At 51.3% G+C, this 19,881-nt stretch overlaps 9 protein-coding genes across 9 annotated transcripts; 3 read left to right on the top strand and 6 right to left on the bottom strand.

Annotated features, from left to right (window-relative positions):
- Positions 1–732: 732 nt before the first annotated feature.
- DSM5745_11435 (Efg1 domain-containing protein) lies at positions 733–1,718 on the bottom strand (the record flags this gene model as incomplete). The annotated part of the gene is made up of 2 exons (XM_026753451.1): positions 733–1,331; positions 1,418–1,718. The coding sequence occupies 2 exons, from the start codon at positions 1,716–1,718 to the stop codon at positions 733–735; spliced, it is 900 nt and encodes a 299-aa protein (XP_026597957.1).
- Positions 1,719–2,223: 505 nt separating this feature from the next.
- Positions 2,224–5,284, top strand: DSM5745_11436 (uncharacterized protein; the record flags this gene model as incomplete). Its single annotated transcript, XM_026753452.1, has 4 exons — positions 2,224–2,776; positions 2,826–3,809; positions 3,857–3,949; positions 4,008–5,284. 4 exons carry the CDS (start codon positions 2,224–2,226, stop codon positions 5,282–5,284), a joined length of 2,907 nt encoding a protein of 968 aa, XP_026597958.1.
- A 405-nt stretch (positions 5,285–5,689) lies between these two features.
- On the top strand, positions 5,690–6,826 carry DSM5745_11437 (tRNA 2'-phosphotransferase; the record flags this gene model as incomplete). The annotated part of the gene is made up of 2 exons (XM_026753453.1): positions 5,690–5,869; positions 5,972–6,826. The coding sequence occupies 2 exons, from the start codon at positions 5,690–5,692 to the stop codon at positions 6,824–6,826; spliced, it is 1,035 nt and encodes a 344-aa protein (XP_026597959.1).
- Positions 6,827–7,140: 314 nt separating this feature from the next.
- On the bottom strand, positions 7,141–8,184 carry DSM5745_11438 (intradiol ring-cleavage dioxygenase; the record flags this gene model as incomplete). The annotated part of the gene is made up of 3 exons (XM_026753454.1): positions 7,141–7,341; positions 7,423–7,867; positions 7,937–8,184. The coding sequence occupies 3 exons, from the start codon at positions 8,182–8,184 to the stop codon at positions 7,141–7,143; spliced, it is 894 nt and encodes a 297-aa protein (XP_026597960.1).
- Positions 8,185–8,610: 426 nt separating this feature from the next.
- DSM5745_11439 (alpha/beta fold hydrolase) lies at positions 8,611–9,454 on the bottom strand (the record flags this gene model as incomplete). The annotated part of the gene is made up of 2 exons (XM_026753455.1): positions 8,611–8,975; positions 9,022–9,454. 2 exons carry the CDS (start codon positions 9,452–9,454, stop codon positions 8,611–8,613), a joined length of 798 nt encoding a protein of 265 aa, XP_026597961.1.
- A 443-nt stretch (positions 9,455–9,897) lies between these two features.
- DSM5745_11440 (uncharacterized protein) lies at positions 9,898–10,617 on the bottom strand (the record flags this gene model as incomplete). Its single annotated transcript, XM_026753456.1, has 1 exon — positions 9,898–10,617. One exon carries the CDS (start codon positions 10,615–10,617, stop codon positions 9,898–9,900), a length of 720 nt encoding a protein of 239 aa, XP_026597962.1.
- Positions 10,618–12,297: 1,680 nt separating this feature from the next.
- On the top strand, positions 12,298–13,621 carry DSM5745_11441 (putative translation factor pelota; the record flags this gene model as incomplete). The annotated part of the gene is made up of 3 exons (XM_026753457.1): positions 12,298–12,375; positions 12,436–12,927; positions 12,977–13,621. 3 exons carry the CDS (start codon positions 12,298–12,300, stop codon positions 13,619–13,621), a joined length of 1,215 nt encoding a protein of 404 aa, XP_026597963.1.
- A 1,000-nt stretch (positions 13,622–14,621) lies between these two features.
- DSM5745_11442 (uncharacterized protein) lies at positions 14,622–15,838 on the bottom strand (the record flags this gene model as incomplete). Its single annotated transcript, XM_026753458.1, has 4 exons — positions 14,622–14,858; positions 14,909–14,974; positions 15,062–15,694; positions 15,761–15,838. The coding sequence occupies 4 exons, from the start codon at positions 15,836–15,838 to the stop codon at positions 14,622–14,624; spliced, it is 1,014 nt and encodes a 337-aa protein (XP_026597964.1).
- Positions 15,839–18,651: 2,813 nt separating this feature from the next.
- Positions 18,652–19,358, bottom strand: DSM5745_11443 (ER lumen protein-retaining receptor; the record flags this gene model as incomplete). The annotated part of the gene is made up of 2 exons (XM_026753459.1): positions 18,652–19,191; positions 19,263–19,358. The coding sequence occupies 2 exons, from the start codon at positions 19,356–19,358 to the stop codon at positions 18,652–18,654; spliced, it is 636 nt and encodes a 211-aa protein (XP_026597965.1).
- Positions 19,359–19,881: the final 523 nt, after the last annotated feature.

Genomic DNA, 19,881 nt, shown 5'->3' on the forward strand with positions numbered 1-19,881 from the left:
AGGATCCAGCACTTTAAGGCTTTAAAAAAAAAGTAGGCTTAAAAAAAAAATTTTTTTTTGGTATAGGCACTGCTCCGCGGTGGTATTTAAAATTAATAAAATTAACTTTTTTATAATATTTAGGGTACTTGCTAGTGCTTTATTTAAGGACCGCGAAGCTATTAATTCTTGCAAAAAACTTAAAATAGGCCTTTACTTTTTTTATAAAGTTAAAAACCTTTTTAAAGCTATTTTTAAGCTCCAAGATGCTATTATATTAATTTTTAATTTTAAAGTTATATTTATTAGCAAAGGGCTTGCTAGGGGCTTTGTTTTTTAAATTACTAGATAAATAAATTAAACCAGCATCTAATGCCTGATTAAAAAATAAAATTTTATTAGGATTAGACTTTATAGTATTAAGTTCTTATCCTATATAAACTATGACTTTACGGAGTTTTAAAAATATTTTTATGGTGTTAAGCTTGGTAATAGGGCTACTAGTACTAATTAAGTCTAGTTTATGGCTATAAAGCGGCTGGCTGTAAAACTAGTATAAATACAGCTAGTGGCGGCAGCGCGCGCGGCCGGAGGGCGCTAATTACCGTGAGATTAGCAAAGTTACCGTGAGAATAGCAATTCTCTAAACAAATAGACAGACTCCTGAGATGCGACGCATGAGTAGGCAGGTGGAATGGCCGTAGGGGTACGATATATAGGTATGGATGCTCCGTAGATGTTGGATAGACCAAATTACATCTCGAAGAAACCGCCGTCGCTTTCGTCTCCGCTCTCCTCGACTGGTGCCGATGGAGCGTGTTTCGCGCTCTTCCCTTTTCGACCATCGGGCTTGCTGGTCTTGACCTCTGCCTTCTCCTTGTTGCTGGCCTTCTTGTCACCAGTGTCCTTCTTCGACTGCGACTTCGATTTCGACTTCGTTTCCGTCTTAGTTCCGGCTCTGGCCTCGTTTTCGGCGATCGAGCTCAATTTCCCTTCCCGAAGCAGATCAAGCGTTCCGTCCTCCATGCACTTTTCAATGGTCTGCAGCATAGCTTTCTTCTCTGCTGCGGTCGCGGCGCTCACAGTTTCCTCTGGTTGCGCCGTCTCCTCCTCCTTATCAACGTCCTCATTTTGACCCGAGTCACCCTTCTTCCTCTCCGCGTAGATCGAAATATACTTCTCCGTAAGCGGGTAGTAGATCGTGTAGTTCAGGTTCACTTTCGCGGTGTGTAGCCGGGCATCCAGTTTCTCGAGCTTCTTGTTCTTTGTTCCTTCGTCGATATCGATATCCTTGCCTAGCTCGTCTCGTTTCCGCGTAAGTCTGTTGACTTCCTTCGTGGCTGTTTTGCGGTCTGTGATAGCGCAGCACATTAGCACCAATTCATCTCAACGACTGAGCAACTCGACCCCAAAGAAGAATATGATAGGAGAAATATACCCAGGAATCTAACAAAATGATACTTCTTGATCATCCGCGACCTCTCGCGCCGCCTCTCCTCATCCGCCAATTCCTTCTCATACCCACCCAGCGCACGCTCCTGGATGATGCGCTTATCGGCAGGGAGTTCTGGTTTTGCGAGAAGACGCTTAGCATCTCGAATGCGACGCTTGAGTTCGTTGACGGATGGGTGTTGCTTTTCTTCTCCGCGGTCTTGCTGCGGCTTTGATTTGGGTTTGCGTGATCGGTCTGGGTAGGGCGTTTTGCGCTGCGGTCGGGGTGGGTTGAAGTCTTTTGGCATTTTGGCGGCTCGTCTATGCTAGAGTGTAGCTGAGACTGGGATTGATTTGGGATGATGTGGTTGCTGTACTTTATAGAACTGATCGGCAGAGAAAATAATAATGGCTGCGATAAAAAGTGGAAGATTGTCGGGCCGAAGTTGGAGTGCGGGAGGAGCGGAGATTGGGTTCGAGATGGGGTATACGCCGCATCTACCTAATGTCGACTTCGACTTGATCTCGACTTTTATCGTGTGATTGAAAATTGAAACTCTTTGGCAATCAAACAGCTAGTTAGCAGTGTGCTAGCAGTGCACCTCAGTTATCAACGGAGTGCCCTGTTGCGCCTCAGCTACCCAATCGCACAGCAACATGCGCGTTGCTGCTTGATCCCGCCCAGCTCCATGGGATGAAGCAACGAATGGATCAGACGCAGTACTTTGTCAAGTACTATATTACTCAACGCCAGAATATTCCACGGAGTACTACACGAAAATAAGTCCGGCATTGAATACAGAAACGGCAAAAATGGACAGAGCAATCCGCTGGTCTCCCTCCTCTACACCCGCAGAACAGCGCTTTCTCTCCGTCGACGTCACAGGAAAGGTCTTCCGGCTGTGCAAAGTCACCTCCTTCTCCGATGAAGCCCTCTCGCACTCCATCCTTTCCACGCACACCAAAGTGCCCGCCTTCCGAGCCTTCGATTGGTCCCCGGTCGACGAGTCCCTAGTCGCGGTAGGGCAATCCTCCGGCGATGCGACGATCCTGCGTATGCGCGAGGGCGACGACTCGCAGGAGTCCTTTTCCTTCCCTGTGCGACATCAGAGATACTGCAATGCGATAGCTTTCAGCACGCACGGGCTGTTAGCGGCGGGGTTGGACCGGGTGCGCAATGACTTTTGCCTGAACGTTTGGGATGTGAATCAGCGGTTAGCGATGAGGGGCGGGAAGGGGCATGTCGAGCCGCTGAGGAAGCTAGCGAGCTCGGAGCCGATTACGAGTGTGAAGTTCTTCAGAGATCAGCCGGATACATTGGTGACCGGGGTTAAGGGGCAGTTTGTGAGAATTTATGATTTGCGAGGTATGTTCTGCTCTGTGCTGGACCTGGAGAGAGCGACTGACAAGTGTAGAGGGCCCTGGTTTGCCATCGCTGCAGTTCCCGACGAGATGTGTGCATAATCTGGCTATTGATTGGCTTGATGAGAACTATATCGCGTCCGGGTTGACGTCGAACGATTCCACTGTCTGTATCTGGGACCGGCGGGTCGGGGCTCGTCTTTCGGCAGGCGCAACTCCAGGCCTGGAGACAGGTCAGTTGGAGCCTGCGCTTGAGTTCAAGAACGTGATCGCGCCTAAATCGGCAATCTGGAGTCTCCGGTTCTCAAGGACGAAACGAGGCTGCTTGGGTGTGCTTTCCAGCAACGGTCACCTGAAAACTTACAACATTGTAAAAGAGTACGTCGCTGAGGAATATCGCTCGCCAATTGACCGAACTCTTGGGCAGAACTCCGTCACCAACTACCCAGAGCAGATCTATACCAAGTCCGTTCGCGATGTCTTCAGTCCATATGACCTCCCGTCGCGAGGATACCAGGCCTCCGAACGAGTGGTCTCATTTGACTTTCTCAATATGAGCAGCTCCAATGAGCCTAGCATCTTGACGCTGTCAGCGGATGATCAGATAAAGGTTGTTACCGTGAAGCCACCGCCGCCTCCAGTTCGGCTATCTTCGCAAGGGACACTGGTCTGTGGTAGGCCTGGCGAGCGCCACGACTTCAAGTCCGTACGTCCTCTAGAAACGGAGGGCACAAACATCGGGCAAATAGCAAAGAGTCTGCGGCATGGCGCTCTAGAAAGGCAAGATGGCCAGGACGATGATGGGAAAAGTCGCGCTGTGCGAGAGAACCCTGAACAACATCTTTCCAGTCGAGAGGGGAGGGAGCGCGTCCTGTCAGTCGGGACGCAGGGCAGTCCCCTTACTGCCCAAGAAGCATTGACTCTCTTGACAGTGCACAGGCTGCGGTGCAAAGAAGGGTATCTGTTCAATGGAATGCGGAATAAACTGATTCTGGCGGATGACCCGTCGCTGCAGGACTTCTGGGAATGGATTGAGCGTGAGTGCCTGCTGACATGAGGAGTTAATTGCAAGCTAACGAGTTAGGTGCACGCTCCGACTCTGCGAGTGACTCGATGATCATGAACCACCTGGATTTGAACTATCTCGGCGTATTTGATGTCTGGACAGGAGATTTGGGTATGCTTACTCATGAATGTCTGCTGGAGCAGGGAAGAAACAGGGCTAACTTGCATAGGAGCCAGCTTCGAGGCACGTTGGTTGGGTTCCAACGCCGCTCACTACCCTGATATCAACGATACCATCGTGGATCTAGTACAGGAAAAACTGAACCTTCCTCCCATTGAAAGCTTACAAACTCGCTACTCCGAGCAAAGACGTCTTGGTCTGCGGATATGCGGCGCAGCGCAGTCACATCGCGAACTCGAAGAGCTCGTCAAGACGTTGTCGGCAGAGAGCCAGCATACAAAGGCCGCTGCTTTAGCTGTCTTCCAAGGCGAGCCGAAGCTTGCGTATCTTGCGCTTCGGAGCCATACCCCTACGCAGGCGCATAAACTTCTCGCAATGGCGATAGCCGGTGCCGCCAAAGGAACAACAGATCCTGACTGGGAAGAGACCTGCGCGGAGATCGCCAAAGAGCTTACTGACCCGTATGCACGGGCGATCATTGCGCTCGTCAGTAAAGGAGACTGGCGTTCTGTCATCCAAGAAACCACCCTCCCTCTGAAATACCGCGTCGAGGTCGCTCTACGTTGGCTTCCAGACGACGACCTCACAACATACCTAACCGAAACAACAAAGCGCGTTATCCAACAAGGCAATATTGAAGGCATCGTCCTTACCGGTCTTGGCCACTCGGCCATGGATCTCTTTCAATCCTACATCAACAAATTCAACGACGTCCAAACCCCCGTCCTCGCCATGTCCCACACAGTTCCCCGCTTCGTCAACACCCCCGCAAACAAACACCGCTTCGAGACATGGCGCGAGACCTATCGCTGGCAAATTAATTCTTGGAAGCTCCAGCTCGAACGCGCCCGCTTCGACGTTGGTTCCCGCAAATTCGCCGCCACCTGGGACGGCCGCCGCCTCATCGAGCCACCGCGCCAGCAAGTCAGTCTGACCTGTAACTACTGCACACAGCCATTAACCCAGCACGACGCCTCCTCCCAACTATCCCCATCCACCAGTGGAGAAATTGTCCACGCGACTCCGGGCAACCCGCTCGGCTCGGCCGCCATGTCCGGCACGATCTGCCCACGCTGCGGGCGCCACATGCCGCGGTGCGGCGTGTGCACGCTCTGGCTAGGCTCTCCGGATCCGATGTCCAAGGCTTGTGTCGCGGCGGAGACGGCGGCGAATCACCACAAGCTTCCCGAGGCGGAAATAATGCGGCGATTTATTGTTTTCTGCATCAACTGTAACCATGGCTTCCATGCGCATCATGCGCGAGAGTGGTTTGCCAGACATAAGGTCTGTCCGGTAGCAGAGTGTAGTTGTATTTGTGATCGATAATACCCTAGCATAGCATTATGAAGTTATTTCCTCTTCAGTTGTATGTAGTATGCAGAAATGGTTTGTTGGAGATCAATGATGTCAAACCTCCAGCTTACGTTACGGATTAAGATTCATCTACTCCGTATGTATGATCGTGATCGTGACTCCGCAAATTTAACAAAAACAACCCCAGCCAGCCACGGAATGACTTACAATTGACTCACAACAGCTCCATCGGTCCTATCACCTGGGATCGCTGGATTATCCCCATTCCTCAAAATTAAGCTCATTCTTAAACCCCTCCCCGCCCCGAGCCTCATCCACCCCCACCGTCTCCGACAAATTCTCCGACAAAATAATTTCAACCCCGCACAACCCCTCCACACGCTGCTGCCACCACGCGGACGATCAAGACCTCCAAAGATGCCCGACACAGACCAGCAAAAACGGAATGGAGGAAGAGGAGGAGGCCGAGGTCGAGACCGCAAACCGCCCAGCCGCGAAGTCACGGTTTCCAAGGCATTGAGTTTACTCCTCCGCCACGCCGCAGAGCGCGAGGGGCTCAAGATCGATTCACAGGGGTACGCGAATGTTGCAGATGTGGTATGTGATGCTCTGCCGCCCAAAGAACTCAACTTCATGGGACAGCAAAGGATAAGAAGGAATTGCCTGAGAAGAGCAAGCTAACTAACGAGACGTGCACAGCTCGCATGGCAAAAATTGAAATCGCTCAAGGTGACCTTCTCCGAGATCATCAGCGCCGTCGACACGTCGGATAAGAAGCGCTTTGCGTTGCTATACCTCCCACCATCCTCGGATGCAACTAGCGAAACCCCCTCAGCCTCAACGAACCCCGAAGACAAAGCAAAAGCGGAGGCTGAATCCGGGCAAGATGAGAATGCCACAGCAAAAGCCCTAACATCCTTCAATACCGACCAAAAACCTTCGCATTACCTCATCCGCGCGACACAAGGCCACAGCATTAAATCCGTCGAAGCGGAGTCCGGGTTATTGGAGAGACTCACGCTGGAGAACCCTGATAAACTTCCCGACACCGTGGTGCATGGGACTTATCACTCGACGTGGCCGTTGATCCTGGCGTCTGGAGGCTTGAGAACCATGGGCAGGAACCACGCGCATTTTGCCACAGGCCCCGCGGTGCAGGATGTTTTGAGTGTGATTGATTCTTCTGCTTCCAAGGACGAAAAGGAGACTGGCTCTGGAGCTGGATCGCACGGGAAGGTTATATCAGGCATGCGTAAGGACGCGGCAGTGCTGATCTATCTCGATATCCGGAAGGCATTGGCGGGCGGATGCCCGTTCTGGAGAAGTGAGAATGGTGTCATTCTCTCTGAGGGTATGGAGGTGGATACGCCGGCGGGTTCTGGTGAAGGTGAAGGTGCAGCAAAGGGGCAGGTAATCCCCGTGGAGTACTTTGATGTTGTGATTGAGCGGAGGAAGGGGATGGGCAAGATTTGGGAGCGTGGGGAGGTGATTCAGCCTTTGCCGGAGGAATTGACGAGGAGGGGAAATCCCAAGAGGAGGGGAGGGGGTACATAGGGATTGTCTGACCTGTCTCTATCTAAATACCCTATAGTACGCTAACTTACATCGACCCGATCCTGGCCTAATGTAGTAGCGATGTGACGGCTATAGACAAGGTTAGGGCTAAGGTTCAGCCGCGCCTACCTCACCGCTGCGCACTACTCCATGTTCAACCTTACGATGTGCTCCGCTCTCAAATGGTAAGGCGCGTACTCTTTCTCTGCGGTGGACAGTAGGAACCCCGCAATGCACTCAATTCAGGTATCACAAACATAGAGCAGTGGACTAAGACTATATACAATGAAAACCCCACCTACGCACGGCCTAACTCAAGCACCGTTAGATTTCAGCCCATCTGGCACCAATCTCACATCGTAGTTCAACTCAAGCCCAGCTTGAGGGTCACCCTTGCGCTCAACAAAGTCAACAACCAGCGAGTCCTTGACGGCGAAGACCGAGTCGTTTGTCAGATAGGGGTCTTTGCGGTCGAAGATCTGCGTTGTGAGGGGCTTGTACCCATTGTGCGTTGCCTGTACAACATCAGCATTAACCACCCATACCAAAGGCGCTGCATACGGCGCAAATAAATGAGCTAGAGGGGTGGAACATACAATGATATGGATATGCGCCGGTCTGAACGGATGTCTGTCCATCATCTTCAACAACTTCCCCGCAGGACCGTCATCGGGCACAGGGTACGGCGTCGGCCGCAGACAGTAAAACGAATATTTGCCGTTCTCATCTGTCTTGAACTTCCCACGCAGGTTAAACTCCTCCTGATCTGGATCCTGCTGCTCATACAGTCCATTCGTCGAAGCCTGCCAGACCTCGACCACCGCGCCAACGAGCGGCTTCTTCGTCACGAAGTCCACGACCTGCCCGGTCATGTACGCCAACTCACCCCTGCCGTCTTTTTCTTTTGGCGCGGTCTTGACGATGCTCTCGCCGTTTGAGCGGAAGGGGGTGTCGGCGCGGAAGAAAGGTCCTAGGATTGCGGTGGCTGTAGGAGCGTCGGTGGCTTCGTCGGCGAGTTTGAAGGTGATTTCGTCGACGAGGCTGCATGGCATCAATCAATACATGTTCCTTCAGGTAGGATGGGCAATAAAGGAAAGAATTGGTACGTACGACTCGAGCCCGATAACGTCGCAAACCAACTGCCCCTCATTCCGCTTTGCGTCGCTCATCTGCCCCGCCCAGTTCATGAGCTGTACACCGGCCATCCACTCGTCGACGGTGAGTTCGTTCTCGCGCGCAAAGTCGTGGACGTGCCGGATCAGCGACGCCATGAGCTGTCGGAACCGCGGGTTGACGTTCTCGCCCATGGCGTTGACGACATTGTCTGTGAAGTTGGGATCGAAGCGGTGGGAGGTCATCTTGCTGGCTCTCACGGAGATTTGTTTCGGGAGAGAAGTAGGGATAGAGGGAAGAGATGGGAAAGTCTATCCATGGGGAAGTGTCCGAGTGCTCTTATATAGGCAAATAAAGGATGTCTGCCAATGAGAAAGTGTGGATTTCCGGACACCCCCAGACTCCTCATTCTGGAAAGAGACCCCGCATTTACTTGCGGTACCACTGTGCCAGTCGGAAGCCCGCTGATCGTATGACTGCGAAAGAAGACGAGGCAAGATGCTGGCTTCCGATGTCAAGGTGGAGGCTGGCAGCGATCCGAGCAACTGTTCGGATCGGATACGAGCTTCAGCCAATCAACGTCTGTCATCATCCGCCCTTATAGGTACGGTGTACAGAACTACAGTTTGTACAATGCATAACTGATATGTAACGGTATTCTAGGACATTATTCAAAAGCTCGCCTTGACAAACTCTGCGATCGTCTTTCCAACAGTGTCCGGCGCTTCGATACAATGCCAGTGTCCAACCTGCGGCAGCACTTCCATCTTCTTGTTGGCGCTCGACACGCGGCTGAAGATATATTGACAACCCTCCAGGCTAGCCGACTTATCTTCCTCTCCCGCAATTAGCAGGAACGGCACCTGGATGGCCGAGTAATCGATAGTAGGGGCATTAGCAATCGCCTGACATAGCGCCGCATATCCCTTCGGATTCTGTCCGAGGACGAGTTCACGGATAAAGGAGCTAGCGAGAGGGGACGCCGTCGATCCGGTAGCTTGATAAGGAATGCTGTTTGCTAGAGACTCCATGCCACCTACTATCATTAGCAGCCATGCTTAATTCACCTGAGAATAGCTTACTCTCGGCGGCAGTCTCGCTGCGCTTTCGCATAACAGATGCTAGAGTCTCAGAAGGGTGAGTAGGACCAATCGCTACAACACCTTTCACACGATCTGCATGTTCTGAGCCCAAAAGTGTCACAACTAGCCCACCCATAGAGTGGCCGACAACCACGGCTTGAGGAATATTCAGCGCATCAAGAAATCCAATCACATCAGCAGCGATAGATCCGATAGAAACAGACTGGTCCGTGTACGTAGAGCGACCAGAGCCATAGGTGTCAGCGGTGATGCAGCGATGCTGAGAGGTCAGGTACAGGAGAAGCGGGAAGTAGTAGTTCTGCGATGAGCCTAGGCCGTGAATGAAAAAGAAAGTGAGACCATTGGCGGGGGCTCCGTCGGGATGAGAGTCAGCATAATGCAATTGATGGTTATTGACTGAGATGAACGGCATCTTGACTTTGCAGCTTGAACAATGTCCGCTAGGTTAGGGATGTTGTGAGTTGCGGGGTGATGAAGCATTGGAACAAAACACTGGAAGCCGCTAAGATTAGATACCAAATCGCCGACGTCATGCAGCTCACACTTCACATAGCTCTCCCGATTTCGTAACCCAGCACTGGCATTTTGTCCCGGATTTCCGAGCAGCAGGTTTATCGTCGACTTCAATGGTCTCATAGCTGCACTGCTGCAGCCTACCCAGGCCGGTTCATCCGTCGGATGGTGGGACAGCGAGACGCTTGCCAACATACCGTTTAAGCCGAAGAGGGGCCCGCTATCCGAAGACTACCCGCACTGCCCCATCGGATCGGAAAACATGCAGCATTGAGCATGCATATCTCGCGGGCGGAGACAGTTATTTGTGATGTTGTATATATAATGATATGTTTTGGACTCTTAAGTCGCATCCAATTGAGCCAGTTCCTCGTCAAAACTGGAACCTGGGTCGAAGTCCGGCACGAACTCCTCCAAGAGGATGGCAGTGTCGTCTTCGAAGGAATCTGTGCTCAGGACCGTCGCAACCGACACCTGCTCAACAGTATCCGTCACTTTGGAGAGGTCCTCGTCGTAGAAAGCAGAGCATTCGGAGAACTCGTCGTCATCCTTCTCGATATCTTTCTCGCGGGGGCCCTCGATATCCTCAAGTGTAGGCTGTCCTGCTTCATCTAGAGCAACCAGTATGCTATCAAACTCCTCATCGTCGAAGCTTGAATCGTCATCGTCGAATTCACTGATTGTCTCGGTCTTACTCTCACTCTCAGAATCTATCTCTGGTTGCTCCTCTGGACCTTCGCCTTCCGGCTGAACAGACGGTGTCCTCTTGATGAAATTGAACAGCAAGGGCTGACTCGCAGGTACAGCAGGGGCATTCGGGTCCGGTATACCACGACGGATTCGTTCCTCGCGGGCCTTCGCGTCCTTCTCGGTCTTTTTCTTCTTTAACAGTATGCGCCGCTTCTCCTTTTCCCGGAGCTTCTCAGCTTTGCGTTCGCGTTCTTCCTCTCGTTCGATGCGAGCGATCTGGGATGCTGTGAACTGAAACCGTTTGTTGCTGCGCTGGTACCGACGGCGGACGGTGCGGGACTTTTCAAGAATAACTCGCGGTCGATCGGCCATGGTTACGTTGGACAGCTGCGAACTGGTTGTCGAACGATGCAATGTATATGGCAGACATTGAGTATATAGGTTGTAAACAATAACAATAAACAGCGCTGTGACTAACAATAACCTGCCTGCGGTTGCCTGGAAACATTCACTGTGATGGTGACTGCCCCGAAGTGCTTATCTCCTGGCACGTGATTCTCTGCTAGGTGATCTACTCCAGCTTGAACCAGCATCTCAACAAAGGCACAATACATCACCAGCTACTTCGAATATGAAAAGAAAAGATCCACCTAAAGCCTAGGCTTGAGAAGACCTTATGACAAGCCAAAAACACATTCTGACGTGTTGGTACTGTCTGTCTTTGTTACCTCCGTATGGATGTGGACAATCTGAACGAACCCCGGATTTCCCTCTTACAAATCCTCCTTGGGAGCCCTTCAGTCAAACCGCCTTGATGTACATCCACATTACAGGTCCTTATTCAATCTATACACGCTTACACCAGCCCCTGGAGCCTGAGCAGGTGCTGTTACAGCACCAAGTACAACATATCCAATGACAGCAGTACTCCGTAGTCGCCAGGGTTGAAATAACAGTTCGCTAAGAATACGACATGCATGCATTAGCATCGTCTGCCAGATACCGCGGAACTTGCCTACCTATTTTCTGGCAAATACCCTACCGCCGTTTCTAGGAGCAGGATATTCACCACCTACACAGCAAGGGAAGCAATAAGCCTCTGCATAACGGCATGAGTAACCCACGCGCTGGCATTGTTCTGACCGTTTATGACCCATGTATTGATGATTATCTGGCGTCAAACAGTCTTGGATAGAGGCAGGCATACCTTGTGCCTCGGCTCCTGTTAGCTCAGACAAATCGCTAGTCAAAGGTACAGTATTGAAGGAGTCATACTGCTACTAAGGGATACAAGATATGATTGCCACGTTATCAAAACAGGCAGTCTTTTGAGGGAAATTAGCTCGGATGCGCTCTGACTGATAAACAATTTCGGTATGTTCGTGCACAGCGAAGATATTCGGCATCGCAATGATAGAAGGTATGGTCAAGGAGGCTCTTGTTATGTTGGATAGTCTCATGTTCGAGGTGACAATTGTATTCGAATCTCTTACGCGCACAGCATCAGACTCGTTACTAAATGAATGAGGATGACCCAGGAGAAGCAAATCTCTGGTTTGGTGAAAAGGCGCAAGCTATTTTATCGGAGATGACGCGGACTTCAACGAGCACTCAGACGAAGGGGTTGGCTGGTATATGACCTGGTATGATCACTGCCCAGAAGAATAGATCTGTACTCCACCGATACTTAAACCTTTGTTTCGGCCATGAGTACTCTATACATCAGCCAGTGTCACCATGTTGCTCAGACACGCTGGTACATCTGAGGCGCTAACTCGCTGGCTAAAATCCCACTTACAGAAACAGTAGAAGCAGTTTATATTTTGGAAACCGGGCATCTAACAAGCTGGACAGAACTACAAGAGAGATGTATACGGAGCAGGTATACTTCAATCAGGGCTAGGCCACTCTTATCGATAAGGACCCACTAGGCCCAATGTGCCCCTCCGTCATCAGAATTATCGGGCTTGTGATTGCAGACAACAATCTTTCCCCAGATTGATTTGGAAAGCCATTTACACGTACAATATCTATATACCAATCACAGACACAATGCGCCTCGTCAAGAACAAGATCGAATATGGCGGCGCCGGCAGTGTCACCCTCATCCCCGAAGAGCCTGAGGACATGGTACGTCACCCCTCCCTTCAATAAACCCAGATGCACCCCTCTAACCAGGTAACTCACCAGTGGCATGCATACAACCTCATCGTACCTGGAGACCTCCTTTATGCGACAGCTATCCGCCGCGTTACAACAACCGCCGCATCAACCGGCTCAACTAGCTCCTCACGCGTGCGGCTAACGCTGGAGATCCGAGTCAAGAACCTCGACTTTGACCCGCAAAACTCCCAACTACATGTTAGCGGGCAGATTGTAAATGAGACGCCGCATACGAAGATTGGACAGCACCATACCCTTGACCTCGAACTTAACCGGCAGTTTACCCTAGAGAAGGGATCCGGGCCGGATAGTGAGGGAAGCGGGTGGGATAGTGTTGCGGTCGAGGCGCTAAAGGATGCGGTTGACGAGGGCGGGAACCGCAAAGCGGAGGCTGTGGCCGTGGTGATGCAGGAAGGACTAGCGCATATATGCTTCATTGGACAGTTCCGGACTGTCCTGAAGCAGAAGATTGAGATGTCCGTGCCGAGGAAGAGGGCTGGAGGCAGTGATCATGACAAGGTATTCCGCATTACATTTTTAAAGGATGTTTTGATGCTAACAAGCGCAGACAATGACCAAGTTCTACCAGACAACCCTCGACACCCTCCTCCGCCACATGGAATTCAACACCAGCTCCACCTCAATGACAAGCAACGACCCCGTTCGCCCCGTCCTCCTCGCATCCCCAGGATTCACTGCAACCTCATTCCAAAAACACATCCAACACGTCGCCAACACAACCACCCCCGCGCTCAAGCGCTTGCTCCCCTCCGTCGTCGTCGTCCACTCCGCCTCCGGCTACCTCCACTCACTCACAGAAGTCCTGCAATCCCCCACCGTCAAGGCCCTCCTCAGCGACACCAAGCACGCACGCGAGACAAAGCTCATGGATGACTTCCATGAGCAGCTACGAAAGGAAACCAACAAGGCTACGTACGGACCCCGCGAGGTCGAGAACGCCGTTGGCCAGGGCGCCGTGGGGCGTGGCGGCGGGATACTTATCATCTCGAACAAGCTGTTCCGTTCTCCGGATGTGGCGGAGCGGAAGCGGTGGGTTGCGCTTGTGGATCGCGTGCGGGATGTCGAGGGTGGTGAGGTGCGCGTTTTGAGTTCGGAGCATGAGAGCGGGAAAAGGCTTGATGGGTTAGGAGGCATTGCGGCGATCTTAACGTTTCCTATCGGTGATGAAGATCTGGAGGAGGATAGTGAATGATCTACTCTTCTATACTTCTTATTTCTACTACTTTCCCGATAGATATTCTAGGACGGTCGGTAAATACTTCACAATACTATGCTCAACTGTAGCACAGGCAACCCACCAAGGACCGGTAAGAGCACATCGTGGCTAGACCATCACATGCTTGGACAGGGCCCCTACCTAGTACCTACTGGTAATCTAATCAACAATCTATTCAAAGAGTATCGAGCCTTTTCAGCCGCAAGTGCAGTCAGACCGGACAACCCCCGGCCCCAACCGAGCGCCCCGGCCCCTTTCTGACGTCTGGGCATCAAGCCTCATCCAGAAATCTAAACGATGGCGACTATGTTCATGAGCCGCCGCCCTGTGCAGTCCAGAGTCCAAACAAGATGAGGATACGGAGTACGCAACGGGGGCGGAGGCGGCTTTCAGCAAGCGAACTCCGGCGACAGATAAAAATCCACGAAATTCAAATCAAAGATTATCGCGGAGATGAACCCGTCGCGAGCCAAGGGCCGGATGGGCAGCGGCGCGTGATTAGCAGCCCTCTAGTTCGCGGGCTAGTAGTAGATACATACTACTTGTAGCTATACTTAGCGAGTGATTGTGGCTTGGAAGAGATAGCTTTGCGAATGCCAGGAAGTGTTTATTTGGATTTGGTTTGAGAGTTATCTATTGTTCGGGGTCGAGGTGGAGGTGATAGGGGGTAGAGTAGGGGCCTTCGAAGATTGTGATGAACTGTTAAGGGGCGGCTGCTGTAAGGTAAGGAGCGAACAGGGTATGGGTATATGGTATGGTGAACATAAAGATGGACATGCAAAGATAGAGAGTAAAAGGCAGAAGCCATAAAAACTGTGAAGCAGAATCCCAACAATGCAATAGTCAAAGAATGGAAGAAGAAAATGTATGCATGACAAAGGGTACAAATGGCAAGCTTGAAACGAGGCGCCAAAAACAATCAAAAGAGCCAAACGGGTGTATAAAGCATAAAAACATTAAGGCAATGCGGGATGGTTTATGATGCCGTGTTGACTTGCGTTCTTGATCTTCTCTGGTGGGAGGTGCTCTCTCTTAGCTCATCCGGCTCAGTTCGTCGCCGCTTGCGTCGAGGTTCGGTTGCTTGAGGCTGTTCCTGTGGGGTGATATCTTCTTGCTCTTGCTCTTCTCGTTCACGTTCCTGGGCTTGAATGTTTTCTAACTGCGCTTCGCACTGCTCTGCGGTATATGTAGTGTTGGCGCCTAGTTCTGACATCTAGACATTGTAAGCAGACATTCTGATCCCAAGGGAAAGCATGAGCTCACCTTCTGCGCAATTAACTTGTATTTCTCCTGTTCCCAGAAATCCCTAGCCTGTAAAAGTATCCGAACCTGGAACAATATATGTTAATAACGTTCGAGCCACATTTCGCTTCTTGTATCAAGAAGGCTCTGGATTCCTGCGGTACACTCACGCACATCATGGTCATCCCATCGGGCCATTCGTTCCCTGCGTCTGCGCTGTCGCATTTGCAGGCGGGCCTCGGTAGCGTCTTTGTTGTATCTCTCCCGGTACATGTCCCGAATCACTCTCCATGCCAGTTTCTGTTGGCGGAGATTGTACACATAGGCGTCTTCCTCTTCTGCTTGCTGGTTTCGTCGTCCGCGTCCTGATGCCCGGGCTGGTTCAATGCTTGGACCCGCGAGGCTCTGTCTCTGTTGCTCTTCTAGGCGCTGGAGCCCTTCCGGATGTGGAAGAATGGTTACTGGTGGATCACGCGTCACTGAGGGCCTAGATTCTCGCCTGGCCCTTCTCTGTGACGGCTGGGGCGAGAGAGTCTCCTCTCTAATCCCGTATCCGCTGGGTGCAATACCGAGGCCATAGTGAGGGTCCCGGGTAAGCTCGCTTGGATAGGGAGTGGTAATCCCAAGTCCGTGATGTGCAACAGAGTCGGAAACCGGATATTGGTACTCTTGCGAGTGGTGACTGAGGACTGGGCTAGTCCGAGTATGAGCGTATGAGTTGTCTGGAAGACTGATTGGCGTGAGAATTGCCGAAGCTTGGTATGGTGGAGGTGCATTGTACGGATTGCTAACTGCTCCATACGGTGACTGCAGAAAACCGGGATCAGTTTGCGTGAACAGGATATCTCCTACGGCTGTTGTACTTTGACATACCGGCCACTGAGGATTGATACCACCATAAAACTCATCAATCCCTTCATTGGGATTGCATCCACCTTGACCGAATGACATTGGGACGTAATATTCACACGAAGATCGGCAGGACATAGAACGAGTCAATCAGAGTATAGCTGGAAGCGCCGAGAGGTTCGTGAGTGGACCAAAGAAAAACAATGAAACGCTTCGTGAAACAGGTGCCAGGGAGGCCACTATGGAAGGCGGCAAACGACAGAGGCTCGACGAATAGACTGAGAGTAGAAGGTGCACAATATATGAACTGTTTCGGTCCCTGACCCGAGGTGCGTGGTGATTCGTCCTTTGAGCAGTAGGCAAAGGATTTCTAGGTCTGAGCGATATATACCTTTGTGATCGTAGTCGGAGGTGGTGATGAAAGTAATCCTAGTAGCGGTCTTGTGGATGCTCATATACCCGAGTCGACGATATCAACAAAGCCAAAAAGCCTTGCAAGGCAAAGCCAGTATCATGAGGCTGCTCTTTCAACAACAGGCTCAGAGAGCTCGAAAATGTGTGATGAGTACCGCCGACCATTACCGTGCCACACAAACCCTCTCCTAACTAGAGGCCTAGGGTGGAAGATGAGTCTGCATTTAAGCGCCCACCTCTTCCGGGGAACGGGGTCCGTTTTCTAAAAGGTCATCTTGCAGCGTTCACAATGACATGAGAATGAACTAGATAGAATCTAGCCCCCAATTGACGGGGCTCAGACTTGCATATTATTTTTCAAGGCCCACCGCGCTTCCGGACAAAGGCCAAGGGGGCTCAGGACAGGACCGATCCAGGTCCCGATGCTCTGGATCTCCAGGGGTGATAACCTTGAAAGAGGAGGGCTTCGGCTTTAGTGGGCCTAAGCCCAGGTGGCCGTCGGCTGATTAGCGCTTAGTTGACAGAAGAGGTCGCCAGGTCCAACTATAACTCGTGAAGGCTTTTACAACAAAGAGCTTTGAACCGCCCCGAGGTAGATCACCCGCGGCTAATCTTAACGGCCCTGAAAGATGGATGAAGGGTGGACGATCAATGTTGACCGACAGTTGACCAGCTACAAAGGGGGCCGACGTTGGGAGAGCGTCTGAACGTGGCCCCCAAAAACCGCAGTCGAGGCGCGAAATCTTGGTTCATTATGAAGAGTCGCAGTAGTAGCTAAGGAATCCTTGGCGGCGCGCGTAGACAGGGCACAAGAGCAAGCGGAAAGTTTTCAAAGAAGCTTCGAAGAGTCGGACTCCAAAAGGTAAGCGAATCGTGGCTGATGGGATCGAGTCGTGCTTCTTTTCTTAATGCGGCTGTAAACCCATGTGGATAAGGATGCACCGCCTAGGATCAACTCGGATTAGCGTGGCAGGGCAGCAGCTCCTCGTTTAAAAATCGAACCATAAATGAACGCAATTAAACGCCTGGGCTGACCACCATGGTTGGCGGAGCCCGGCGCGCATCATGGGCCTTGCAGGTCGTGACTCGTGAGAAACCCAGGCCCCAGGGGCGAGATGATGGCCTCCAATAATCTAGTGCATCATCCTCGAGAATAGTTTGTGTTGAATCCTTCTTTCGATTGACAGACTCCACCCAGAACTACTACTCCGGAGTCCGAGCCGTCAGTGATTCTATTTGGATTTGGAGATCTCAAACTCGAACAAGGGTCTTCGCAAACTTAGTCTCTTACTACGGATAAGGGACAATCTCCCTTCCTTCCAGTGGCCTGCATCCAACAACATCCACGTGTTGCTAACAGTACTGGCTGGTTACGCGCCAGATGACGCGAGAACGCAGCCGGCTGCCGGTCTGATGCTTTTTCGAGCACGGGCTTCCAATCGATAAGAGAGGATGACGAGCCTGGGGCGAGCCCAGCGCCTAAGAGCGGAATATCATGGGCGGTCCCGTCAGTTCGTCAAGTGGGGCATAGTGATGAAAGTGATTTATTTCCTTGACTCGTGGAGTCGCAAGGGAGACGGAGAACCCAACTGCAATTGCGCCTCGTGGGATTGTATCATTGTACGGGGTAGATTGTAGATAGATGCCGTCCCGGCAAACGCGAAGCGAAAGGCACGTGATGCCTACTATTGTCCGTACTCCGTACTCCCCTGGGGCCGTACCCCGGAGTTTTCCCAAGGCTCAACAACCTCGCTCAACCTCGTGAGAAGTCAGATTTCCTTGATAATCATGGGCACTGATGATGCACAATGCATGAACCGGGAAGTGCAAGCTGCTAAGCTATTTGAAACCGTCGCGAACTAAATTAGAGTCTCAACTCATCCGCCCGGTCTGCGCTTTCCGACACCCGAAATGATCAGTTCCTGTCCACTTCGCTAAAAATGAACGAGGCAGTTTTGCTAATATCTCCATCAGGCTGTTTTTCTCCAGATAGCCCCTTTTGCTTCCCGCTGTTCTCCCGTTCCTGCGATGGTGTGATCGCGATGGGATTATCTATTGTTTCTTGTTTTCCCATTGTCTTCGGTTGATCGTGGCTATGTCCTGCCGCAGCAATGGCTCAGAGCGCGGACTTTACTCGACCGTCAATAGGACGTCTCTGTTACTCTACCGTGTAGTTTCAATCTCATAGATCATCGTGTTTATATTTAGATATGCCACATTATGTCGCTTACTCATGAAGTCGTTAACTATTCAGGGAAATCTGTCATGCAGGGCAGGTGGCCCCAAACAAGCATGCATCTGTCTGACCTTACACGCGAAAAGACATCCAGACCATTTGCCGAACGACCGCACCCGTGCAGAGGCATTTTAATCGCACATCTATATTTAGATTCTTATACCATGTAGAGTCATCTTCGGGCGTTCAACAGATGCGTAGGGAATCTCCCTTGGTGTCTGGCGCAGCCAACATTCAGCCAGGTTCCTCGCCCTGGGGAGAATGCTCAGTTGCTATCTTCCTCGGAGAAGCCCTCTGTGTCATGATCTGCCGCGAAGGAACGACCGTTGCGCTGATTCTCTAACGTGTCGTCCGCAGAGACGGAAATTCCCCGAGCACCCCATCGGTTATTTCGCGGTTGGTGCTCATCGCCATTTTCCTGGTCATGGAGCCTCTGCTCTTCTTCGTCCTCGCTCCTGCGCCGCCTAATGTTGAACACCTTGTTCACAAGATAACTGTTCCGGTAGTCTTCCGAATCAACCACCCCTCCGTTTCGGAGCTTGACGCGCTGACGAGTATAGTAAACCCAGGCAAAGTCCACGTAGAATGCCGTTTGGAGGACGCCGAAGATGATAGAAATCCAGTCTACGTGGTGGTCAGGTCCAACTGCCCTCACAAACCAGTTTATGATGTAGAATGCTCGGTAAGAGCCCAGCATCAAAAGATAGTAGGAGTTGATGACAGTGGGCACAGTAGTCTGGCGAAGGAGTAACAGCTGCGGAAGGACACAGACTGATTCCAAGATGATAGAGAATGTCCACAAAACCTATAATAAGCGGGCAAGTCAGTACCGAACATAAGAACAGAGAATGGTCAGAGCTGGGAATTTTGGCTTACACTTTCAAACCACGGCAAATTGGACTTTTTGTCCCCAAAAATGGGCAGCACAATTGGAGCGAGAACTAATGAAATTCCAACAGATCCTAAAGCCATCTTCCAGGCTCTTTCCTTCTCGCGGGTTCGAGGAAATACCTTCATCATCAGGAATATGGTATAGAAGGATGACGAGAAGTAGAATATCTTGAAAATCACAAGATACGCGTCTCTCCAACCCGCTGGTCGAAGTAGATCAGCGTAGCGCGTGAGGAATACCAGAGCGTAGAGAATTTGAGTCAAAAGGGAGACACCTGCATACAACGACAGTCGTTAGCATAGTATCCGCATCAACCCGACGGATATGAGAATCACCTTCGGCGCTCCGATTTCTGTGGATGGTCCCAATGAGAACACATTTCGACAGAAAGTGAGTTATGTCCGCAAGGACACGAGGAACAGTCAAGTAAATCATGTTGTGTCAACAAGTCGAATAGTCCGGTATTTCAGCGAGCAGGACGGAGGGACCATATAAGTTGATCTCGTGCTTGTAACCTTGCGGGTCCGAATGCCTGACTCTTGCTGGCAACTCAGTCACAGGCCAGCGGCCAGTGTATTAATTAAAAAAAGAACAAGCAGACCC

This window comes from Aspergillus mulundensis (assembly GCF_003369625.1).
Source record: "Aspergillus mulundensis strain DSM 5745 chromosome Unknown scaffold_26, whole genome shotgun sequence".
Lineage (NCBI taxonomy): Eukaryota > Fungi > Ascomycota > Eurotiomycetes > Eurotiales > Aspergillaceae > Aspergillus > Aspergillus mulundensis.